This window comes from Myotis daubentonii, chromosome 10, assembly GCF_963259705.1.
Source record: "Myotis daubentonii chromosome 10, mMyoDau2.1, whole genome shotgun sequence".
NCBI classification, from domain to species: domain Eukaryota; kingdom Metazoa; phylum Chordata; class Mammalia; order Chiroptera; family Vespertilionidae; genus Myotis; species Myotis daubentonii.
Window position 1 is genome coordinate 2527896 of NC_081849.1, and position 22760 is coordinate 2550655.

Below are 22760 nucleotides of genomic sequence, written 5' to 3' on the forward strand. Positions count from 1 at the left end.
AAACTCTCTAAAAATTTATATGGCATAAAAAAGACCCCGAATAGCCGCAGAAATCCTGGAGGTAAAACAACAAACCAAAGTTAGAGGGATCACAATACCAGACATCAAGTTATATTACAAAGCCACTGTTCTTAAAGCACCCTGGTACTGGTGCAAGAACAGACACATAGACCAAGGGAACAGACTAGAGAACCCAGAAGTCGACCCAAGCCATTGTGCTCAATTAACATTTGACAAAGGAGGCAAGAGCATACAGTGGAGGTATGCGTGGGGCTGGACTGACCTGAAAAAATGTCTGGATTTCTAGAAGGCTTGAGATGCTCAGAATGCATTGACGGGGGGGGGGGGGGGGGGGTGCAATACTATTGCTTCCATTGCTGCTGATGTCCTATTTGTTACAGGCCGGTGGATGATCATAGATGCAGCTGTCATTTACCCCACTACGGAAGAGTTCAACCATTCATACCATGCCTGTGGCACTATAGCAACCATCGCCTTCCTAATGATTAACGCAGTATCGAATGGACAAGTCCGAGGAGATAGTCACAGTGAAGGTGGCCTGGGTCAAACAGGTGCTCACATTTGGCTGTTCATTGGTCTCATGCTGGCCTTTGGCTCTCTGATTGCATCTATATGGATTCTCTTTGGTGGTTATGTTGCTAAAGAAAAAGCTGTAGTATACCCTGGAATTGCTGTATTTTTCCAAAATGCCTTCATCTTTTGTGGAGGACTGGTTTTTAAGTTTGGCTGCACTGAAGACTTGTGGCAGTGAAAACATCTGATTTATTGCTCCTGTACAACAGCCCTGAGTGGGTTTGTTCTGTTGTGTTTGTTTTTTATTTTTAATAGTCACTCCCAATCTTTTGTAATGACATTTTCTAAACTTATTTCTGAGTGTAGTCTCAGCTTACATTAGTGTGATACTAAAATCATGAGAAATCGCTATTTAAACAATAACAACAAAACTCTATTGTGGTATGCATTTGATTAACTTATCAAATGTGAAGGAAAAGTATTCCACGTGAGTAAGTTTTGTTAAGTTTTATCATGGTATAATTGTAAAAATTAAAAAAAATTAGAAAAGAAAAAAAAAAAGAACATACAGTAGAGTCAAGAAAGTCTCCTCAATAAATGTTGCTGGGAAAATTGGACAGCTACAGGGAAAAAATGAAACTAGACACCATCTTACACCATACACAAGAATAAACTCAAAGTGGATAAAAGACTTAAATGAAAGATGGAAAACCATAAAAATCTTAGAAAAATCCATAGGCAGCAAAATATCAGACATATTTCATGGCAATATATTTACTGACACATCTCCTGACCTAGGACAATGGAAACTAAGGAGAAAATAAACAAATGAGGCTACAGCAAAATAAAAAGTTTCTGCACCACAAAAGAAACCATCAACAAAACAAGAAAGCCCACTGCATGGGAGAACATATTTGCCAATGTTATCACCGATAAGGGTTTAATCTCCTAAATTTATAGGGAACTCATACGACTTAACAAAAGGTAGATAAACAATTCAATCAAAAAATGGGCAAATGACCTAAATAGATACTTCTTGAAAGCAGACCTACAGAAGGCCAAGAGACATATGAAAAAAATGTTCAAAGTCACTAACCATCCGAGAGATGCAAATCAAAACAACAATGAGGTACCATCTCACACTGTCAGAATGGCTATCATCAACAAATCAACAAATGACAAGTGCTGGAGAGGATGCGGAGAAAAGGGAACACTCGTGTACTGCTGGTGGGAATGCAGACTGGTGCAGCCACTGTGGAAAACATTATGAAGTTTCCTCAAACAAGTAAAAATGGATCTGCCATTTGACCCAGTAATCCCACTTCTAGACTATATCCCAAGAAATCAGAAACACCAATTAGAAAGAACATATGCACCCCTATGTTCATAGTAGCACAATTGTTCATAGCACACAATGGCTAAGATTTGGAAACAGCCTAAGTGCCCATCAGCAGATGAGTGGATTAGAAAGCTGTGGTACAGCTGCATAATGGAATACTATGCTGCTGTAAAAAAGAAGGAACTCTTACCATTTGCAACAGCATGGATGGAACTGGAGAGCATTATGCTAAGTGAAATAAGCCAGTTGGAGAAAGATAAATATCATATGATCTCACTCATTTGTGGAATTTAATGAACAACATAAACTGATGAACAAAAATAGAGCCAGAGACAGAGAAGCATCAAACAGACTGTCAAACCTCAGAGGGAAGGCCGGGGAGGGTGGAGGTGGGGGAGAGGGGGATTAGAGGGGGTAAGAAATCAACCAAACAACTTTGTGCATATGAGCATAACCAATGGACACAGACAATGGGGGGAGGGTGAAGGCTGTGGCTGGGGGGCTGGGGGAGGTTGTGAGAGGACAATGGGGGGAAAGGGGCATATGTAATACTTTTAACAATAAAGAATTAAAAAATATTGAATGAGATAACATATGCAAGGAATGTAGCACAGAACTTGCCTATAATAAACAATAAATAGAAAAATAAAGAAGATGTAACTTATTTTCATACATTTAATGACAGCCTAGCGTTTTCTACTGTGTCCTCACCATCCTGGGTCCCTCTGGTGGAGGCGGGGAAGCAGGTAAGGGAATGGGCCGCTGTTTCTCTGCCCTCTCTGGCTTGGGTGGCTGCCCAGCCCAGCTCCCTGTCCTGCAAAGGGGCCCACAGTCCTGCTTAGAGGCTCAGTCTCAGCACCTGCGTGGTTACCTGCGTCACACCCTCACGTCAGTGCTCCGACGGTTCCTGTTTTCCTGCCTGGATCTCCGGTTGAACTGACTTCTAGTGATATTTAGCTTTGTATACTCACTTACTAAAACAGTTTGTGCATTAGGGATAGTAGACCCCTATCATTTTGCAAATATATTTTCCCAATTGGTCAATCACCTTTAAATTTGGTCAAGTTTATGGAGTACTGCACCTTACAGAAATTTAACATTTTATCTGCTTTTTAAAAAATATATATTTGTATTGATCTCATAGAGGAAGGGAGAGGGAAAAATAAGGAGAAACATCAATGATGAGAGAAAATTATTGATGGGCTGCCTCCTGCACGCCCCACACTGGGGATCGAACCTAACAACCCTGGCATGTGTCTTGACTAGGAATCAAACCGCGACTTCCCGGTTCATAGGCCGATGCTCAACCACTGAGCCTCACTGGCCGGGCTTAATCTTCTTTTATTCTCAGAAACTCCTTTCCTGTCACTGAGAAAACCACTATGTTGCCTATGCTCTTTTATTCACTTTCCTCTTTACCTTTTACTCATTTGGAACTGGTCCTGGGGATACTGTAGGGCAGGTGCCTCTCTGCCTTCGCGTTGGTAGTTAATGCACTAAACTGACATCGAGTGGCATCGGCGCTATGCAGTTTGGATTCTTCTCCTCTGTACCTTATTCCCTTACAGCACAATGACACACATCGATAAAGTGTCCCTACATTTTCCTCAAAGACTCTTAAATTATTATTTATCATTAAGCTATTCGTGTTTCAGCCTTTGATTTTTTTTCTTTTTAAATCTTTAATATGATTTTTGACCCGGAATAATTCATGTGATACGCGCGAGTGGGATTCTGCTCAGCCAAACTGGGTGCCTCCCGGTTAGTGTAAATCCCGCGGTTCGATGCGGAGCCTCGGACACAGCGCACCTGCTCTCACATGACAGGCGCCGAGAAGCAGCGCAGATAAAGAACGTGCAGGCAGCAGTGAAACAAAGCTCCATTTTAAAAGTGTACTGAAGAAAACCACTGCAACTCCACAGACTTCCGCCAGCTCCCCAGGACACCTACTTTTGCTTCAGGGCCTGAGTCCGACTCTTCTGGCGTTGTGAGGCGGTTGCAAAATCCACAAAAATTCCACACACAGGGGCTCTGGAAGGTGAACTGTTTGCATCTGTACAGAAAAAAAACAACAATTTTTTGAAACAAATATTTCAAGCAAAAAATGTCAAGTATAAAATTTTTAGAAGCATATTTAGTAATTGTAGCCCATGACTAACATTACTGATAAACATTGTTCACGAGCACTTAAGAGACCGCCTCTGCTACTTTCATGTAAAACTTTCAGTCAACAAAGCAAAACTTAGTGTGTATGCGCCAATCACACCAGGGAGAGTTAGCAATATTTCAGAACCCCTCTACCATGCAGTCTACACTTCTCCCCACTCTCCCCGGCCCCTCCAGAATGTATGCCCTAATCAGGGAGCTGGGACATGAACATACAAGCAGCAAAAACAGAGACGGAGGCAAGTTAATGTTGACCCTCTACAGCAGTGGTTCTCAACCTTCCTGATGCCGCGACCCTTTAATACAGTTCCTCATGTTGTGGTGACCCCCAACCATAAAATCATTTTCATTGCTACTTCGTAACTGTGATTTTGCTACTGTTCTGAATCGTAATGTAAATATCTGATTGCAGAATGTTTTTTCATTGTTACAAATTGAACATAATTAAAGCATAGTGATTAACCACAAAAACAATATGTAATTATATAGGTGTTTTCCGATGGTCTTAGGCGACCCCTGTGAAAGGGTCGTTCGACCCCCAAAGGGGTCGCGACCCACAGCTTGAGAACCGCTGCTCTACAGGCTCAAGTCCAGGGCAGGGCCCAGACTGAAGGGCGGTCTTGGTGGGAGCTCCTCCCACTGCGCTCCTCCGCCTCGGCCCTCCAAGGACTTCTGTGGTTTCCTGTGCAGATTTACTGCCACACTTGTTTGTTCAAATGTTTATTTCAATTGCATCTCATGCCCTCCAGCCGTCTTACCGGATCCCCGGGGCCCATGGGCGGGAATGCGTGGGATCTGGGTTGGGAGTCCTGCCCGTCACCTGCTGTGACCGCGAGCAGGTTGTTCGCGGCCCCTTTCTCCTGTGCTGCGCGACATCCACACAGGACAGCACGGCACGAGGGTAAATGCAGGCGTGTGGACGAGCGTGTTCTGCTCGCTGTACCACATAGATGCCAGGAGCCTCCTGAACAATGAGGAGACTGGACGATGTTTCACGGCACAGGGTTAAGAAGGGAATGAAGGCATCTTGCCACACGGCTCACAAATGCCAGGTGTCGGCACCCTCACCAACCAAGTACACAGTTCACCTTTCAGAGGTCAGAAACGCTTTCAAATGCCTCGGCATAACCTCGTGCCCTGGAAAAAGGTATTTACCAAACGGTTTCCTACTGCCCTGAGAAGGGAGCAAATAGGACAGTCAGCACAGGCGCAGCAGGCAGTGCTCCGCAGTAACACCAGCACAGCTGGGGCTGGGCAGCAGGACACAGGGACTGAACCCTCTCTCAGCCCAGGTGGTGGTGGCTGTTACACTAACAGTCGCTGTGCTGAAGACAAGCACCTTACATGTGTTAGCTTATGTGATTAACTCCCACAGCCCTAAAGAAGGCCTTGCCCTTATTTTGCAGGAAGGAAGCTGAAGCACAGAGAGGGTAAGGTCCCACTCAAGACCGCACAGCTAGTGACAGAGCCAGTGCCATTGAGGCCTCTGCACGGCCCTACCTCAGGCAGGACGGCGCTCCGCTGGGCCAGGCTGGCTCAGTGTCAAATGGGTCCTGGAGGGCAGCGCCACCTGTCTGGGTAGCAGTGTAATCATAGTGAATAATTCTTTCAAATAAAAAAATACAACAAAAATAATGTCTTAATGGGGGCTCTAAATTCTTGTAAATCAAGCTATTAAAGCCCATAGTGCCCGGAACAATAAAGGACATGAATAAAATTTTTTAAAAAAGGTGATTCAAAGGTTTGCTAAGAAAACCAGGAACCGCAGAACAAAAGCTTGCAGACTCTCAGCCACACCACAGCAGGCCCCCAACCCACACCTGCTGCTGCATAGCAAGCGTCACCACCGCCCCCAGGACAGCTGCTCCGGCTTCAGAGACACAGTTTAGCTGTGCATTTGGAGAACAGTCCATCCTACTCAGGTTTTCTGCCTCTACAACAGGCACAGATGTGAGGGTAATAACCATTCTGCTCGACTTTCACTGGATTATTGCATCGCATCAACTATTAGTCATAATGAATTGTACCTATTACTTATGACTTATTTTACTAGATAATTTAAAGTAGCATACCATCCAATAATTTTAATATTGTCCTAGTTGACATATTGTGTTAATTGTAGTATGAATTTATCAAGATGCTATAGTTTTTTCCCTGTAATTTAGAAATATTTACTCCTGCTCTTATAAGTATCATTATTATAACACAATGCCAAGAATTTCTGAGCAAAACACACTCTAATGTCACAAAGAAACCCCCTGAAACACACTCAACGGGCCCCATTCTGAACCTTTCCCACTGCGCCGGCTCTGCGGGTGTGTCTGAGCCTCCGGTGGACGCGCGAGGTCGGTGGGCAGACTGACAGGCGGGCAGGGAGAGCAGGATGTGACCCACGTGAGCACCTCTGCACTGACCGTGCACAGCCACCCTCCGGCCCACCTGGCCCGGGCCCCGAGCAGAAGGCTGTCGGAGCTCCCGCTGCAGACACCCCGCACACTGGTCTCTGAGTGCCGCCTGACGGGAGTCGCAGGGACGAGGCCCAGCTCCCGGGGGCACAGACAGCAGCCCCACCACGTACCGGCCCCTGGCTCCCTCTCCCGCTCCGATCGACCTTGCTTCTGAAACAGCTTCGACGACAGCTCGCCAATCCTTTCATTTTCGGCATTGATGGCGTTTTGAATTTCTTGTATCTCCTTTTTTCTGGCTGGAGGAAGTTCTTCCATTTTCTCTCTTGGTTCTGGCTCATTCGTGCTATCATCATCACAAACCTCAAAGTCATCTTCATAGTCCTACAAACAATAATCATGTTTTTGAAAACTTTAAGTCAAATTGACTTTACAGAACACAAAGCAAAAGGTGCAATTTATCATTTAAAATAGACAGTCGACGTCAGCTTCCTGGTGGATAAAGAAGACCCCTTGGTTTGTCTCTCCCCTTACATTTGTCAGGCAGACATCTCTAATCCAACCTGGCTCCTCTGCCAGCTCACAAACACTGCGAGACCCACGCCTCAGAACACCTGCAGGGGGCGTGTTGGGAGCGTAGGGCAGCGGGACAGGGAAGGGCAGGGACGATGTCCGCAGATGCCGTTCAATGGCCACCGTGGCCCCAGCTAACACAATAAATAGTAGGGGAGGGTCGAGGTGCGACCTCCACGCTAGACCCAGCGAAGGGTGAGAGGGCAGAAGCAGCACTGCTGCCCAAGATTCCAGCTCCCTCCCCGCTAACAGCAGCTACAGCCCAGGGTGCCAGCAGCTGCAAGGAACAGGGGGCAGTGCTGTGGGCTAGCAAACCCAGCTACCCCCACCCACCACATCCCCCACCACAATGGTGGTGCCCCAAGACCTAGGCAACGCCCCACCTTGGTGGTACTACAAGCACAGGTGAGAGAAAACACAGCCTGCACTACAGCACCACCTGCTGGAGAACAGAAGGGCGTCCTCTCAGCACCAGCGTGCTCACTGTTAGGCTCAAACCTACCTGAACAAGGAAAGAACTCAGACTTCAACTGCACTGGCCAAGGAACAACCCATCAAGCACCATGAACACACAAGGCCACATGATCACCGAAAGATAATGACAATCTCTAGAAACCCAAGTCAAAGCCACGGACTGCTGGCTTTAGATGACAGAGAATTCAAGATTGCAGTCATGAGGAAACTCAGTGAGATACAAGAAAACCTCAGAAAGGAAGTTCAATAAGCTTAGGAATAAAAATTAATGAGCAAAAGGAGTACTTTAGCAAAAAGACCAAAACTATAACAAAGAACCAAACCAATTCTAGATCTGAAGAACTCAATAAATGGGGTAAAGAATGCATTAGAGAGACTGGAAATAGAGCAGAACATAGGGAAGGGAGAATTTGTGAGCTCGAAGACAGAAACCTAGAAAAGACTCAGGTGGAAGAAGCGAGAGAACTAAGAGAAAAAAATAAGGAAACTACACGCCCTATCTGACCCCATGAGAAGAGCAGCACAAGGATGATGGGCTCCCCAGGAGGACAGAGGGGGCAATGAGGACTTCTGAAACCCAGGGAAGAAAATGCGGTTCAAGTACAAGAAGCTAACAGGACGTCTCATTATCTCAATGCAAAAAGTCTGCTCCAAAACCCTTTGTATTAACACTGTCAAAAGTTAATGATAAAGAATTCTCAAGGCAGCCAGGGAACAAAAAGACAGTATCCTACAGAGAAACTCCATTCAATGATCTTCATCTTTCTCAGTAGAAACCCTACAGGCTAGAAGAGAGTGAAATTATAGACTCAAAATATGGACAGAGAGAAACCACCAGCCAAGGAAAATAAATCCAGCAAAGCTATCCTTTCGGCTGATGGAGAAACAAAGGCTTCCCCAGACCTCCGAGCGCCAAGGGCATTCACCCCTCAGATCGCATCCCAAGGAATGCGTAGAGGAGCTCCTCCACCTGAAGCAAAAAGACGGCAGCACGCGACCCTGGGAGTGGCCCCACTGGGTGGCTCAGTGGATGGAGTGCTGGCCTAAGGGCTGGGGAGTCACGGTTTGATTCTGGTCGAGGGCGTGTGCTCCGGTTGCAGCCTCGGTCTCCAGTGGGGGGCGTGCAGGAGGCGGCCCATCACTGATTCTCTCTCATCATTGATGTTTCTATCTCTCTCCCCCCCTCTCCGTTCCTCTCTGAAATCAATAAAACTATTGTTTTAAAAACTGTGAGTGGGATGACTGACAGACAGAGGCAGGAAACTGCACCTCTACTTCAGAATAGGGCACTAAACAATTATAACAAAGGTAAAGACAAGTACCTAGAGCTGCTGCAATTTGTTAAAATGCACCATAAAACATCAACATAGAAAGGAAGAGGAAAGGGACTGGATTATGTAAGGGAATGGAGATGCTAAGCACCAGAAACAGGACTACATCTTCAACTACGAGATATTTTATACAAACCCATGGTAACCACAAAACAAAACCCAGAGCTGGGGCCAAAACATTAAGAAAGAGGAAATGAAGAAAAACATCACAGAAAACCATGTGACTGAAATAGCAGACAGAAAGGAAAGGGAAAAGAAACTGAGTCGCAGAGTGGCCAGGACACAAAGGGTGAAAGGGCTGCAGGGAGTCCTCGTGTATCAGGTCTCACCCCAAGCGTGAATGGCTGTACTTGTGGATTAAAAAACAAGACCCACCAATATGCTGCCTTGCAGAGACCGTCACACCTGCAGCCGCAAACTGGCTTCCAGTGAGGGGAGGTGACACTCCCAGCAAACAGTGTCCAGAGAAAAGCGGGCCGAGCCACACTCGTATCAGACAAAACAGATTTCAAGACAGAAAAGATAACAAGATGAAAAGATGGACATGCATACCGATAAAGGGAACAATCCATCAAGAAGACATAACGTTTACTAATATATATGCACCAAAGATACTTTCAAATGATACTTCCAACAAGGATTACTATCCAAAATATATAAAGAACTCAACAACAACAACAAAAAATCTGCTTAAACAATGGGCAGAGGATCTGAATAGACATTTTTCCAAGAAAAACACACAGATGGCCACAGCCATATGAAAAGATGCTCCATGTCACTAGTCATCAGAGAAATTCAAATCAAAACCATGAGATACCACCGCATACCTGTCAGAATGGTTCTGTCAAAAAGACAAAAATAACAGCTGTCGGTGAGGATGTGGAGAAAAGGGAACGCTGTGCACTGTTAGGAAGAATGCAAATTGGTGCAGCCGCTGTGGAAACAGTGTGGAGTTTCCTCAAAAAACTAGGACTAGATAGACCATATGACCCAGCAATCCTACTTCTGGTGACTTATTTAAAAATATGAAAACACACTCATACATCTATGCACTCCTATGCTCGTTGCAGCATTAGTCACAATAGCCAGGACACGGGAACCACCTGTCCATCGGTAGATGATTGGGGAAAGAAGACGTGGTGCATGTACACAAAGAATGCAACTCAAACATAGAAAAGATGGAATACTGCCATTTGTGACAACATGGGTGGCTCCTGAATGTATCATGCTAAATGAAATAGGCCAGACAAAAAGGACAAAAACCATATGATTTCACTCCTATGTGAAATATAAAACAAAAAAGTAACAAATGAACTAACAAAACAAACTCCCAGGCCAAGACTATGAGGACGTTGTATTATATATGCTCTGCATATACACACACATACAAATATGCATACATATGCATGCATGTATACACCCCTGTATACATGCATATATATATATATATACACTAGGGGCCCGGTGAACGAAATTCGTGCAGTGTGTGTGTGTCGGGGGGGGGGGGGGAGTGTCCCTCAGCCCAGCCTGCCCCCTCTCACATACTGGGAGCCCTCAGGCGTTGACCCCCATCACCCTCCAATCGCAGGATCGGCCCCTTGCCCAGGCCTGACGCCTCTGGCCTAGGCGTCCAGCCCGGGCAGCGGGGACCCGCAGCTGTAGCGGCCCCGCGATCGTGGGCTTCGCTTTAGGCCCAGGCAAGGGACCCCTAGCTCCCGGGACTGCCAGCTTCGACCAAGCCCAGCTCCCATCGCTGGCTCCACCCCTACTTCCTGCTATCACTGGCCAGGGCGGAAAAGGCACCTGATTCTCCGATCATGGCTGGGGGGCAGGGCAAAGGCGGCCCCAGGGCCGCCTTTGCCCTGCCCCCCAGCTCTTAGCTCCCCCCTGGGTTTCCGATCACTGTCAGTGGCAGGGGGCTTCTTCCTGCTTTCCCTTTCGCCTCCCTGCATTGTGCCTACATATGCAAATTAACCGCCATCTTGTTGGCAGTTGACTGCCAATCTTAGTTGGCAGTTAACTGCCAATCTTAGTTGGCAGTTAATTTGCATATAGCCCTGATTAGCCAATGAAAAGGGTAGCTTGTACGCCAATTACCATTTTTCTCTTTTATTAGTGTTGATATATATATTTGGATGCAGTGCACTTAACAATGAATTATAATGTCATTCAATTACATCATATTGGTAAGCATTAGTAGACATATAACAAACTTTTTATAGATAACAGACCTAAATCAAACAGATATGGAATCTTAAGAATAGTAAAGAGAGAAAAAAAAACTGTTATTATACTTAAGCTGACTTTAAGGACAAATTATGTTAAGCCAAGAAAAACTTTAATGTTTATACATACTTCAAAATCATCTTCAAAATTGGCCATGTAGTCAACATTTTCTAAGTCAATGTCTTCCTTTTCAATTTCCTAGAGGTAAAAATCACACATAACAAAAAAATCAATCATAAATTTGAATCTTGCAAATAGGTTGGGAAACCACATGTTGTCTGAGATTCACTTGAAATCACTAACTTAATGTACTTATAAAACTAACAACCTACCTCCAAATTCTTTAAGAATTTGCGAACTAATTAATTAGTATGACCAAAAAGAGAAAGCAGTTAATAAACATATCCTTTTCGAGAAACTTCTGTAATTCTGATGGCTAAAGAAAAAAAGTTTTATACAAAGAAATTCCAAACTTTAGCACTGCCTCTCCCTAGTCTATGTCCTACCCATGAACAGATCCCTGTGTTTGCAGTCAGGAGCACACTCACACACGCACGCACACGCGCACACACTCGGCAGCCCGTGTGAACTGCCGCGTGCTCCCGTGACTGAAATACAAGAACGAGGTCTCAGGTGTGGAGCTTACTCGGCATGCCCACCCCCCCCTTCCATCAGGGGAAGACAGGCTGCCCTTCAGCACCAACTTCAGCACCTGCAACTTGGGATAAAGAGAGGGACCCGGCGGTGGGAGGTGTGCTCAGTCGTGTCCTGGAGGCTGCAGTCACCGGAAGGCCACCTGGTCTGGGTCTTAAGGATGAACAAGGGCTGCAGGAACACCTCAATAGCCAGGGCTACGGAGAGTTATCTGGAGCAAATAGTTTAGAGGAAAACTGCCCCACGAAAAGGTCCTCCTGGCACATGGTCATGTGCACTCACTACACTGTAGGGACAGCACACGACATTTACCGCACAAGTAAGTAGGACGCCTGCTGACGGTCAGACACACCAGAGCCAACACCAGGCCCCGCACTGCCCTGCTGACCCACCGTGTGCGAGCTGTGTGACCCGCGTGCCTGCACCACGTCCGACAGCCTGCGCCCAGCAAACATGCAGTGCCCACCACGTGCCAGGCCCTCTGCCAGGGAGGACAGGTGACATCTCACTTCTTTGCACAGCTAGAACCAGCTGGGGACAGTGACAAGACGGGCCATCACAGGAGTCTGCCACGTCGGCAGTGTTTCCCCGTCAGTTTTGGAAAGAACTTCTGTGATCGGTCCTTGCTGGTAAGAGGGCATGCCACTGCTGTGGTCCCTGGAGCAGCATCCATTTCCCAAGTGACCAGTGACCTGGAGTCTCTCTCCCTGACATGGCCTGAATCTCATGTTTTGTGATATCTCGATTCAGTTGCTTCAATTCTCCACAAACTTTTGAACTTAAATGCAGAGCAAGGATGAGAAGACTGGCCACTCACGCATCGTGAACCTGCTCCCTGCAAAGCGCTGTGCAAAGCCTCTCCTGGGCTGCGGCGGAAGGCGCTGCACTCAGCAAGCCCGTCTCCGCCTCGAGCCCCGAGACCAAGGCTGCCTGCGACCCGCTGAAGGATTCTCAGACAAGTGTGAACACAAAGGTCAGGTTCAGACCTCTTCCCCCTTCATTCTCGTCTTCTGCTACCCAGAGGAACACTCATGCCCCTAATGACATGATGCTGGGGAGCGAGGCAACACGAGTGAGGTATGTCTGCATCACAAGACGCACCCCTTACCACAGTGCCTTCACCTCCTGGCCTCGGAGCCAGCTTCCACACGGCGGGGCCCTCATCGTGGCTGTGCTGGGGGACAGAGCACAGCCAGGTCAGCAGCCAAGGGATGGTCTCCTGGGCACCCCCAGGCCCACCTGCTCCCCACCTCCCTGGAGGGGCTGCCCTCAGTGGTACTATGCCTCGGTCTTTTCTCTCGGAAGTGAGGGGATGATGGTGCCGACTGCCTAGTGCCAGTGTGAGGGGCGGGTACAATGAGACTGCCCAGCATGGGAACAGCTGATGGCCAGCTCTGCTGTGGTCACTGGTACAAGGAAGACAGGACTCCAAGCACCACAGCCCCAAACTACTCAGTGTATAACACTGGGGCCGCACAGTATCACCAGGAAGGAAACAGAGAGCTTCCATGCAGCTCTCTGCAGGCTGTAGGCTCTCTGCAGGCTGTAGGCTCTCTGCAGACACAGGCTCTCTGCAGGGTGTAGGCTCTCTGCAGGCTGTAGGCTCTCTGCAGACACAGGCTCTCTGCAGACACAGGCTCTCTGCAGACACAGGCTCTCTGCAGACACAGGCTCTCTGCAGGCTGTAGGCTCTCTGCAGACACAGGCTCTCTGCAGGCTGTAGGCTCTCTGCAGACACAGGCTCTCTGCAGGCTGTAGGCTCTCTGCAGGCTGTAGGCTCTCTGCAGACACAGGCTCTCTGCAGACACAGGCTCTCTGCAGACACAAGCTCTCTGCAGGCTGTAGGCTCTCTGCAGACACAGGCTCTCTGCAGGCTGTAGGCTCTCTGCAGACACAGGCTCTCTGCAGACACAGGCTCTCTGCAGACACAGGCTCTCTGCAGACACAGGCTCTCTGCAGGCTGTAGGCTCTCTGCAGACACAGGCGTTCCCCAGGAGGCCAGGCAGTGCCACAGACACAAGACCCCCAGCCCAAGGAGCTGCCCAGGTCTCCAATGCCACTCCTGCAGGCTTTAGGTCGCTCCTCCGGTAAAAAGAACGCAAACGTCTCTCTGATCACTTCTTGTATTGATTACACGTCAAAAGGATAACGTTTAAGAAATAGTGGGTCGCTCTTGTCGGTTCGGCGTGCGGACTGAAGGGTCCTGGGTTCGATTTCAGTCAAGGGCACATGCCCAGATTGCAGCTCGATCCCCAGTAGGGGGCGTACGGGAGGCAGCCAATCAATGATTCTCTCTCATCATTGATGTTTCTATCTCTCTCTCCCTCTCCCTTCCCCTCTGAAGTCAATAAAAATATATTTAAAAAAATAAATAGTGGATCATATATTATTAAAATTAATTCTGTTTCCTTTTTAGTTTTTTACTGGTACTAGAAAATTTTAAATTACAAATGTGGCTCACATTATAATTCCAGTGACCCACACTAATCTAGAGCTTACCAAAAACTTGGGAGACATAAGGAAAATATTAAATATATATGTTTTCATCCAACAACTCTACTTCAAGAACTTTATCCACAGAGAGTATGGGGAGCTGTGCCATTAGAATTGGAGCTTTTCCACATGACTGGGAGGAACAGCCGGCTACATGGGGGGTGAGAGGGCAGGTGAAACAGAAAAAGGTGCTAGGTCCCAAATACACATCAACATGATTGAAAAGGATTTCATGAGAAAAAAAAATCCTATGGGAAGAAGTGTGGGTCAGGCTAACTTTCCTCAGGTGTGGTCATAGCTGGAGAGTGAGTGGCCCAGCACCCCCAAAGGTAAACAGATAAAATGGGCCCACACGCTGCACAAACTAGCTCATGCAAATTGTGTGTTTCTGTGTACATGTATGAAATAACAGAGGCCAAAATCTGCCATATTATCTATAACTAGAGGCCCAGTGTACAAAATTCACGCATGGGTAGGGTCCCTAGGCCTGGCCGGCGATCAGGGCCCATCAGGGCCTTCCGGCTGCCGGCCAGGGCCTCCTTCCCTCGCAACCCGCACGCTGCCACTGCAAGGGAAAGAGGGGGCAGGGAGGTGGGGAGGCGGGGAAGCAGGGAAGCTGATCATCGGACAGGCCTAGGGACCCTACCCATGCCCAAATTTCGTGCACTGGACCTCTAGTATATAGATAACAAAAAGCCTAGGAAAAATGGTTTCATGGCATTATAACTGGCGTACCACTGCAGCTACAATAATCATGATGAAAACTGTTCCGTGTCTACTCTTCTGACGGCACCAACATGGAGGACTGGGAAGGGCGTGGTCTCTGATTCTCACCGTGCTGATACCACAGTGACAAGAGGAAGAACTTCACTCCCAGGAGAAACGGGCCATGAGGTCACCTGCCTGGGCTTCTCTTTGGGAAGACTTACGTTTTTAAAAAATATATATTTTATTGACTTTTCACAGAGAGGGAGGGAGAGGGACAGAGAGTTAGAAACATCGATGAGAGGGAAACATCGACCAGCTGCCTCCTGCACACCCCCCACTGGGGATGTGCCCACAACCAAGGTACATGCCCTTGACTGGAATTGAACCCGGGACCCTTCAGTCCGAAGGCCAACACTCTATCCACTGAGTCAAACCGGTCAGGGCAAGACTTTCAACATTAATGCAATTTCTTACTCGCCATAGGTCTGCTCAGACTTTCTATTTCTTCTTGAGGCAGTTTCAATAACTTACACCTTCCAGGAATGTGTCCCTTTCACCTGGCTGTCGGGCTAGACTGGAATGCTGTTGCTGCATCCGCTAGTGAGAGTGGGTGCTGCAGTCTCAATGACACACAATTTTCTATTTCTCCCTTTAATTCTGTCACTTTTGCTTCCTGTATTTTAGGGCTCTTTTGTGAGGTATGTGTTCAGATAATTGTTAACCTTCCCGCTGAGCTAATTATTTTATCCTTATGAGACGTCCCTCCACCTCCTGATACTCTGTGTCCAGTCCCTTCCGTGACACCAGCACAGCCACTCCAGCTCTGTGACAGCTCCTGTTTGATGGCTTCTTGTCCATCTTTTTGCTTCCAATCTCTTTCAGGTTTTTAATCTGGAGTGTTTCTTATGTGCCTCCAGGAGCCACCATTCCAGTGACCATCAGGCAAACCAAGTGCCCGGCTAGCCTTACTGCACAGGGAGGTCGGCATGACAGTCTTACCTTCCTTCTCGAGTCTTTATCTTTCCCACTGCTCCTCACTACATCCTCTGCATGCCTAGAAAGAAAATATGATCAAAACCAAAATTAATTTTTAAAAAAATAGATCGTTTTAGATGTCAGCAAAGGCTCTTCTCAATATTTGACAAGATGAAGTACTACTGTAAATGGCGAGTTTTCAAAGTGCGCTTTATCAGAACTGTAAACACCAAAGTGTTCCGAGCACTTTTACTATTTCAGGAGTAATCCAAAACACAAAATATCTTCAGTGGAGAGAAGAAACTGGGTTTTAACAAACTTGTGTATGAATCTCCAACCTTATACAAGTTCTAGAAAATTCCTATAATTTTATTAGTCAATCCCAAATGTTATTTTATGCTTAATATAATAGTTGGATTTCCAAAAGAAAAATTTACCTTACAATATTCTATTTGTTAATCATATGCTATATGTTAGTTGGGACCTAAAATTAAGGCTTTCAAATTTTCAAATTAATTCTCAATTTTCGGAACTTACATTCACCCCAATTTGCTGTAGCATATGGTCGAGGAGGCCCACAGCTGAGCACAGCTTCCCTGTGTGTTCCAGCAGACTGGCAGCACAAAGGCCAAGACTTTGCACACCTGGGTTTAAGTGCTAGCTTTGCTCAAACTTGTAAAAATTTGGGCAAGGCATTTAGCCTGCATTTTCCTAATCTGTGAAAACGAATTGTCAAATATGACTGCCATAAAGAACAAACTAAAATCTACAGCTTATATACAAAATGAGTTTATACATAAACTCTAATCTGTAATCTTCACAAAACCCACACAAAATAGGTATCATTTTTGTGAAGAAAAGGCTCTGAAGGGCCCCCAACATCCCAGAGAGAGGCAGACAGGCCACTCCTGCCGACTGGTGCCAGCAGCCTTGCTCTAATTACTGCAACCACAGACCTGGGGCTGGGGATGGGGGGCCTCTCACATGTTTATTGGATGAGGACCAAGAGCCCTCCTGCAGACATTCTTCCCTCCAGGCTGGACGGCCCCCCATGGAAGGGCCATCTTCCAAATGAGTTACTCCCCCAAAGTGAGTTCTGATTCTCTAGCTTTGATGAGCAAATACAAAAAGGCAGAATAAGATCTATAATTTGTAGCAAGTTTCCAGTTCCCTAGTGTACTTCAGGTATGATTTGGAGGACTGAGAAAGTAAAGTATGTCTATCACTTATTGCCATTTCCTGGCTATAATTAGGCCCAATAAGAAAAATTCAGCATTCATCGTGTTATCTATACTAATAATAGAGGAATATACAAATTGTCTGGGATACTGTCACAGTAATAGTAACAACCGAACAGCAGGCTGCGTGGGGCAACCAGGCCAGCAGGGGGGTTAGTGAGGGACGACCAAATGACTGAACCAGGGGTGGGCAAACCTTTTGACTCGAGGGCCACAATGGGTTCTTAAACTGGACCGGAGGGCCGGAACAAAAGCGTGGATGGAGTGTTTGTGTGAACTAATACATGTTAACGCTGCTGCTGGTGAAGGAGCGGAGGGGAGAGCAAGAGAACCCTCCACTCTTCCGGCTCCGCGGGCCGGATAGAACAGCCGAACGGGCCGGATCCGGCCCGCGGGCCGTAGTTTGCCCACGGCTAGACTGAACAGTAGGCTGCGTGGGGCGACCAGGCCGGCAGGGAAGGCAGTTGGGGGCAACCAGGCTGGGGGGGGGGGGGGGTCAGTTAGAGGAGACCAGGCCGGCAGAGGGGGGCAGTTGGCGGCAACAGTTGGGGGCGACCAGGCCGGCATGGGGAGCAATAAGGGGCAACCAGATGGCGGGGAGCGCAGTTAGGGGTGACCAGGCTGACGGGCGGGGGCAGTTGGGGGCAACCAGGCGGGCGGGGGGGGGTAGTTAGGGGCGATCAGGCAGGCAGGCAGGTGAGCAGTCAGGAGCCAGAGGTTCCGGATTGTGAGAGGGATGTCTGACTGCCGGTTTAGGCCCAATCCCGGGGATCCCCCGAGGGGTCCCGGATTGGAGAGGATGCAGGCTGGGCTGAGGGGACACCCCGCCCGCCCCCCCCCCCCCGGCCTGTGCACGAATTTCATGCACCGGGCCTCTAGTGCATAATAATTAGCCAAAGAACACGTATTCCTTACTGGCCACCAGTCCCATCTCTCTTTGAACTGCCACCCTGGTTTCTGTGTTCAACATTCTGTAAAAGAAAAAAATTTCATAACCATTAATTAGTACATCAAAATGAATTGACTGTAATTAATAAACTCTGTAAAACAAGTATGGACTCAAAATTTAGCAGCAGCAGCTATGCCATACGTATTTTTAGTCAGTTAGGTAATTAAGAGGGATGAACAAAAGTAGATATATTAAAAGGTGATTATGTAGTAGCTCAGTAAGTAATTGAAAGTTATACTTATCAATTTCATATTCTTTTTAGAAAAGTAGGACTAGTTCCTTACACTGCTTAAAATTAAACTTTCAAATATATGGAATGTGGCTATTTCACAGATCTATGCACCTGTAGAAAAAAGAATTTTAATGATCTTCTCTTACATTAACAAATGGTTTAAAATAAAATGTAGATTTAGAAATGGCCAAGGGTAGGCAGGCTGACAGGGGGCCCTGGCCGATGTTGCTCAGTAGTTAGAGTGTCGGCCCACGCACCAAAGGGTCAATCTCTGGTTGAATTCCCGGTCAAGGGAATATATCTGATTGCAGGTTCGATCTCTGGCCCCAGGTAGGAAACCAATCAACGTGTCTTTCTCGCATCGATGTTTCTCTCTTTTCCCTCTCCCACTCCCCCTGTTCCTTGCACTCCTTCTAATAACCAATGGAAAAAATAACCTCGGGTGAGGAATAAATAAATAAATAAATAAAATATCAGCTTCCTCTGTTAAATTTCAAAATTGTATGACAGATTTCTGAATGTGTCAAAAATGCTTCCTATCTCCTAGGTCAGGAATCTCTATGTACTGACCATGCAACACAGACATGAACCATGTCTTACACGGTGATGACTCAGCACAGTCCCGCCAGGGCTACAGTCAGCCGTGCTCCTGCTACAGGGCGCCCAGCGCAAGCAGCCCCAGGACACGCACCTTGAGCTCTCTTTTCCTGTGCTCCTCTTTCGAGGGCCTCTCTTTTCTGTCCATGCTACCTCGGTGCCTCTCGGCATCAAAGTGAAAGCCTTCTGTATGTGCTTTCTCTTTGTGTCTTCTCTCCCCTTCATTTTTGGAGAGCGAGTTGCTTTTTTCTTTTGAGTACTTCTCTCTCTTTTCCCTGGTGCTGCTTTTATCACGATGCTTCTTTCCTCGATCAGCCTCTTTGTGCCTCCTGTGTCTTCTTTCACCCTCCTCTTTATAAAGCCAGTAATTAAGGGGGTTGTCCTTGCTGTCACCGTACTGCAACTATGAAAGGACACGGGGAAAGGTGCATGAGCACAGGAGACGCACACACTGTCTTTCGTGCGTGTTCTGACAAAGGCGAGGAAGGCCGAACCACACTTCCCTGCAGCCCTCTCTCCTGCTGCAGGGACCTTCCACACACTCCCTGATGACACACTCCACAGAGAAAACCCGCTGCTTCCCTGGCTGCCCACCTGCAGGTGGCACAGCCCTGCAGCCCGCCGCCCTCCTCCTGGTGTGGGGACAAGGCTCAAATCCCTGTACATCCAGACTTCTCTATGGGCCCCTCATCACATCTGTCATCCCCCCAACTCCAGCACATCCAGGCTGCACCAAGAGCAGGCTCTCCTGCGACAATCGCTCCATAGGCTGCCCCACAGGCTGTCTCTGCGGCAATCCACACCCCTGGGCCTCACACACAGGGACATTTAAGACCAGGCGCCGTGGTTTCGCCATCACTGTACCTCAGACCACGTGGATGCTCAGTGGTAACATGACGCCCATCTCAGGCCGTGGTTGCTGGTATGCAGGACATGCTGTCAGTGTGTAGTGTTTGGGCTCAAACTCCCAGCTCTGGGAGCATCATGACCCCACAAACCTCTGCTCACACCAATTAGCACTCCCTGGTCGCCTGTTCCAGGTCCAGGCTTTTGACTGTGTGGCTCCCCCTCGTCCCCATCCCCCATGCTTCTCTCCTCTGGTGGTCGCTGGCAGTCCCCATGCCCCCACCCTGCTCATCTCCAGGGGACACACTTTCTAAGAAGACATGCAGATAAGCCCTGGACAAAACTCCTCAGTTTCATCAATCAGACGCCTGATTGATGAATAAATTCTATGGGATTAAAGATTCAAGTGCTAAAATAATTATAAGGACCCAAAACAAAATACAGGTGACTATTCAATTACTAGAGGCCCGGTGCACAAAAATTTGTGCACTTGGGGGGGGAGGGGGGTTCCTCAGCCCGGCATGTGCACTCTCGCAGTCTGGGACCCCTCGGGAGATAACGACCTGCTGGCTTAGGCCTGCTCCCGGGTGGCAGAGGGCAGGCCCAATCCCTAGGTGCAGCCCCTGGTCGGGCTCAGAGCAGGGCCGATTGGGGAGTTGGGGCACCGCCCGGTCATGCACAGAGCAGGGCGGATCGGGAGGTTGCGATGCCACCCTCAGTCACGTTCAGGGTAGGGCCGATTGGGGGGTTGGGGCACCGCCCCCTGTCACACTCAAGGCAGGGTCAATGGGGAGTTTGCGGCGCCACCCCCTGTCATGCACAGAGCAGGGCCAATCAGGGGGTTGGGGCGCTGCCCCCTGTCACGCACACAGCAGGGCCCATCAGGGGGGTTGGGGCTCCATACCCTGTCATGCACAGAGCAGGGCCCATCAGGGGGTTGGGGAGCTCCCCCCTGTCACTCAGAGAGTAGGGCTGATAGGGGAGTTGGGGCACCGTCCCCTGTCACACACAGAGCAGGGCGGATCAGCGGGTTGGGGCGCCGCCCTCTATCACCCACAGAGCAGGGCCAATCAGGGGGTTGGGGCGCCGCCACTGTCACACTCAGGGCAGGGCTGATGGGGAGGTTATGGCTCTACCCCGTCACACACAGAGCAGGGCCCGTGGGGGGGCGAGGGGGGCATTGGGGCACCGCCCTCTATCACCCACAGAGCAGGGCCGATGAGGGGGTTGGGGCGCCGCCACTCTCACACTCAGGGCAGGGCCGATGGGGAGGTTATGGCTCTACCCCGTCACACACAGAGCAGGGCCCGTGGGGGGGGGGGTGTTGGGGTGCCGCACCCTGTCACACACAGAGCCACAGGGCGATCAGGGGGTTTGGGCGCTGCCCCCTGTCACGCTGATCCCGGTGCCGGGAGGCCTCACGGCTCCACTGATCCCGGTGCTGGGAGCATATTACCCTTTTACTATATAGCATAGAGGCCTGGTGCATGGGTGGGGGCTGGCTGGTTTGCCCTGAAGGGTGTCCTGGATCAAGGTGGGGGTCCCCACTGGGGTGCCTGGCCAGCCTGGGTGAGTGGATGATGGCTGTTTGCAGCTGGTCACACACCCTTCAGGGTGGGGGTCCCCACTGGGGTGCCTGGCCAGTCTGGGTGAGGGGCTGAGGGCTGTTTTCAGGCTGGGGGTGACTGAAGCTCCCAACTGCTCCTTTTTTCCTTTTTTTTTTTTTTTTTTTATTCTGGGCCAGCTTTAGCCTGAGGCTTGGCTCCAGCTCTTCGACCGCTGCTCCTGAAAGTAGGTTTCTGGCCTTTGCTTACAATGTTGCGAATCTGCTGGCTGAAGTCCCTCAGTATCTGTTACAATGTTTGAAACTGCAGGCTCAGAGGCCTGCAGCCACAGGTGGGGAACGTTGGTTTCCTCCGTCACTGAGGCAAGCAAGCCTCATGTTAGTTTCAAGCTGCCTGGCTGCCAGCCACCATCTTGGCTGACAGTTAATCTGCATATCTCGCTGATATGAAAAGGGTAGCAGTCGTACACCAATTACCATGTTTCTCTTTTATTAGTGTAGATAAGGACTCAAAACAAAACACTTGGTGTGGGGAAGGTGCACTATCCATCGACCACTTCATAACTTTAAACTTAAAGTGTGAAAATTCCACAAATGAAATTCAAAAAACACAAAGAGTAATGACAACAATGAAAAGCAGAGTTAATCCTTAAAGTGCCCTTAAATGAAAAGGACTTGGGATTAAAATGGAGGCGGAGTAAGTAGAGGCTGCACAGACACACTCTCAAGACTAAACTGGAATTACAACTAAAATCCAAAAAGCTTCCTGAATAATCAACAGAAGAGACATAGGAGAGAACCCTGATACCTGAGGATGAAAAGTGGAGACGGCATAGAGGCTGGTAGGAGGGGTAGAGACTGGTAAAAGGGCTGGACGGGCACCCACAGACAGCAGATGAAGTCCCAGAGAGACATCTCAGCTGTGGGGGGGAGCCACTGAGAACTCTGGGGTCTAATCCCCAAGCTGGGCCCCCCAGAAGATAGCACCAGAACTAAGAGGGTACCCACCTAACATCTGGCTGTGAAAAGCAGCGGGCTGCTGTATGCCAGGAAGAGAGCTAGAAATTCAGGCATTCCCTTAAAGAGCCAACGCACAAAATTCCCTGTGTAGCCACCCACCTTGTGCTCTGGCAGAGGGAGGGCGGACTGGACTGGAGCTGTGCTAGAAGCCAGGATCAGGGGCTCTGGGCTAAGAGCTCAGAAGGCAGACACCCTGGTTTTCTATGCTGAGTCATTCCCTCATGCTATGGAGGTCATCTTTCTCAGGAAGACATTTGCTATACAGATGGCTTTGCCTGGGGGAAGAGAGTTGACCCACCCTATTGGAAAACACCTTGCCCCACAGAGCAGAGAAGAGACTGAGAATAACAACTATCCTCCAGGTAGAAGCAATTGCCCCACTCTGTTGAACAAAACTCTCACCACACCTGTAGACAATTGCCTGGGCGCAATTCAA

At 48.4% G+C, this 22760-nt stretch overlaps 1 protein-coding gene and 1 pseudogene across 8 annotated transcripts in view; one reads left to right on the top strand and one right to left on the bottom strand.

Moving 5' to 3' along the window:
* Positions 1-22760, bottom strand: part of DYNC2I1 (dynein 2 intermediate chain 1) — a 68819-nt gene that overhangs the window by 29509 nt on the left and 16550 nt on the right. For 4 of the 8 annotated variants that reach the window (XR_009454674.1, XM_059711294.1, XM_059711296.1 and 1 more), the window contains 7 exons: positions 18989-19297; positions 18032-18087; positions 15903-15957; positions 12811-12876; positions 11178-11246; positions 6618-6828; positions 3824-3926 (listed from right to left, as the gene is read on the bottom strand). Coding sequence is in view for 7 of the 8 variants with exons in the window: in XM_059711294.1 (XP_059567277.1) it covers positions 3824-3926; positions 6618-6828; positions 11178-11246; positions 12811-12876; positions 15903-15957; positions 18032-18087; positions 18989-19297 (869 nt within the window). In the remaining variant the exon portion in view is untranslated. The remainder of the gene's footprint in view (positions 1-3823; positions 3927-6617; positions 6829-11177; positions 11247-12810; positions 12877-15902; positions 15958-18031; positions 18088-18988; positions 19298-22760) is intronic. The other 4 variants (XM_059711295.1, XM_059711297.1, XM_059711298.1 and 1 more) reach the window with 4 other exon arrangements.
* Positions 277-1098, top strand: LOC132242564 (transmembrane protein 50A-like; annotated as a pseudogene).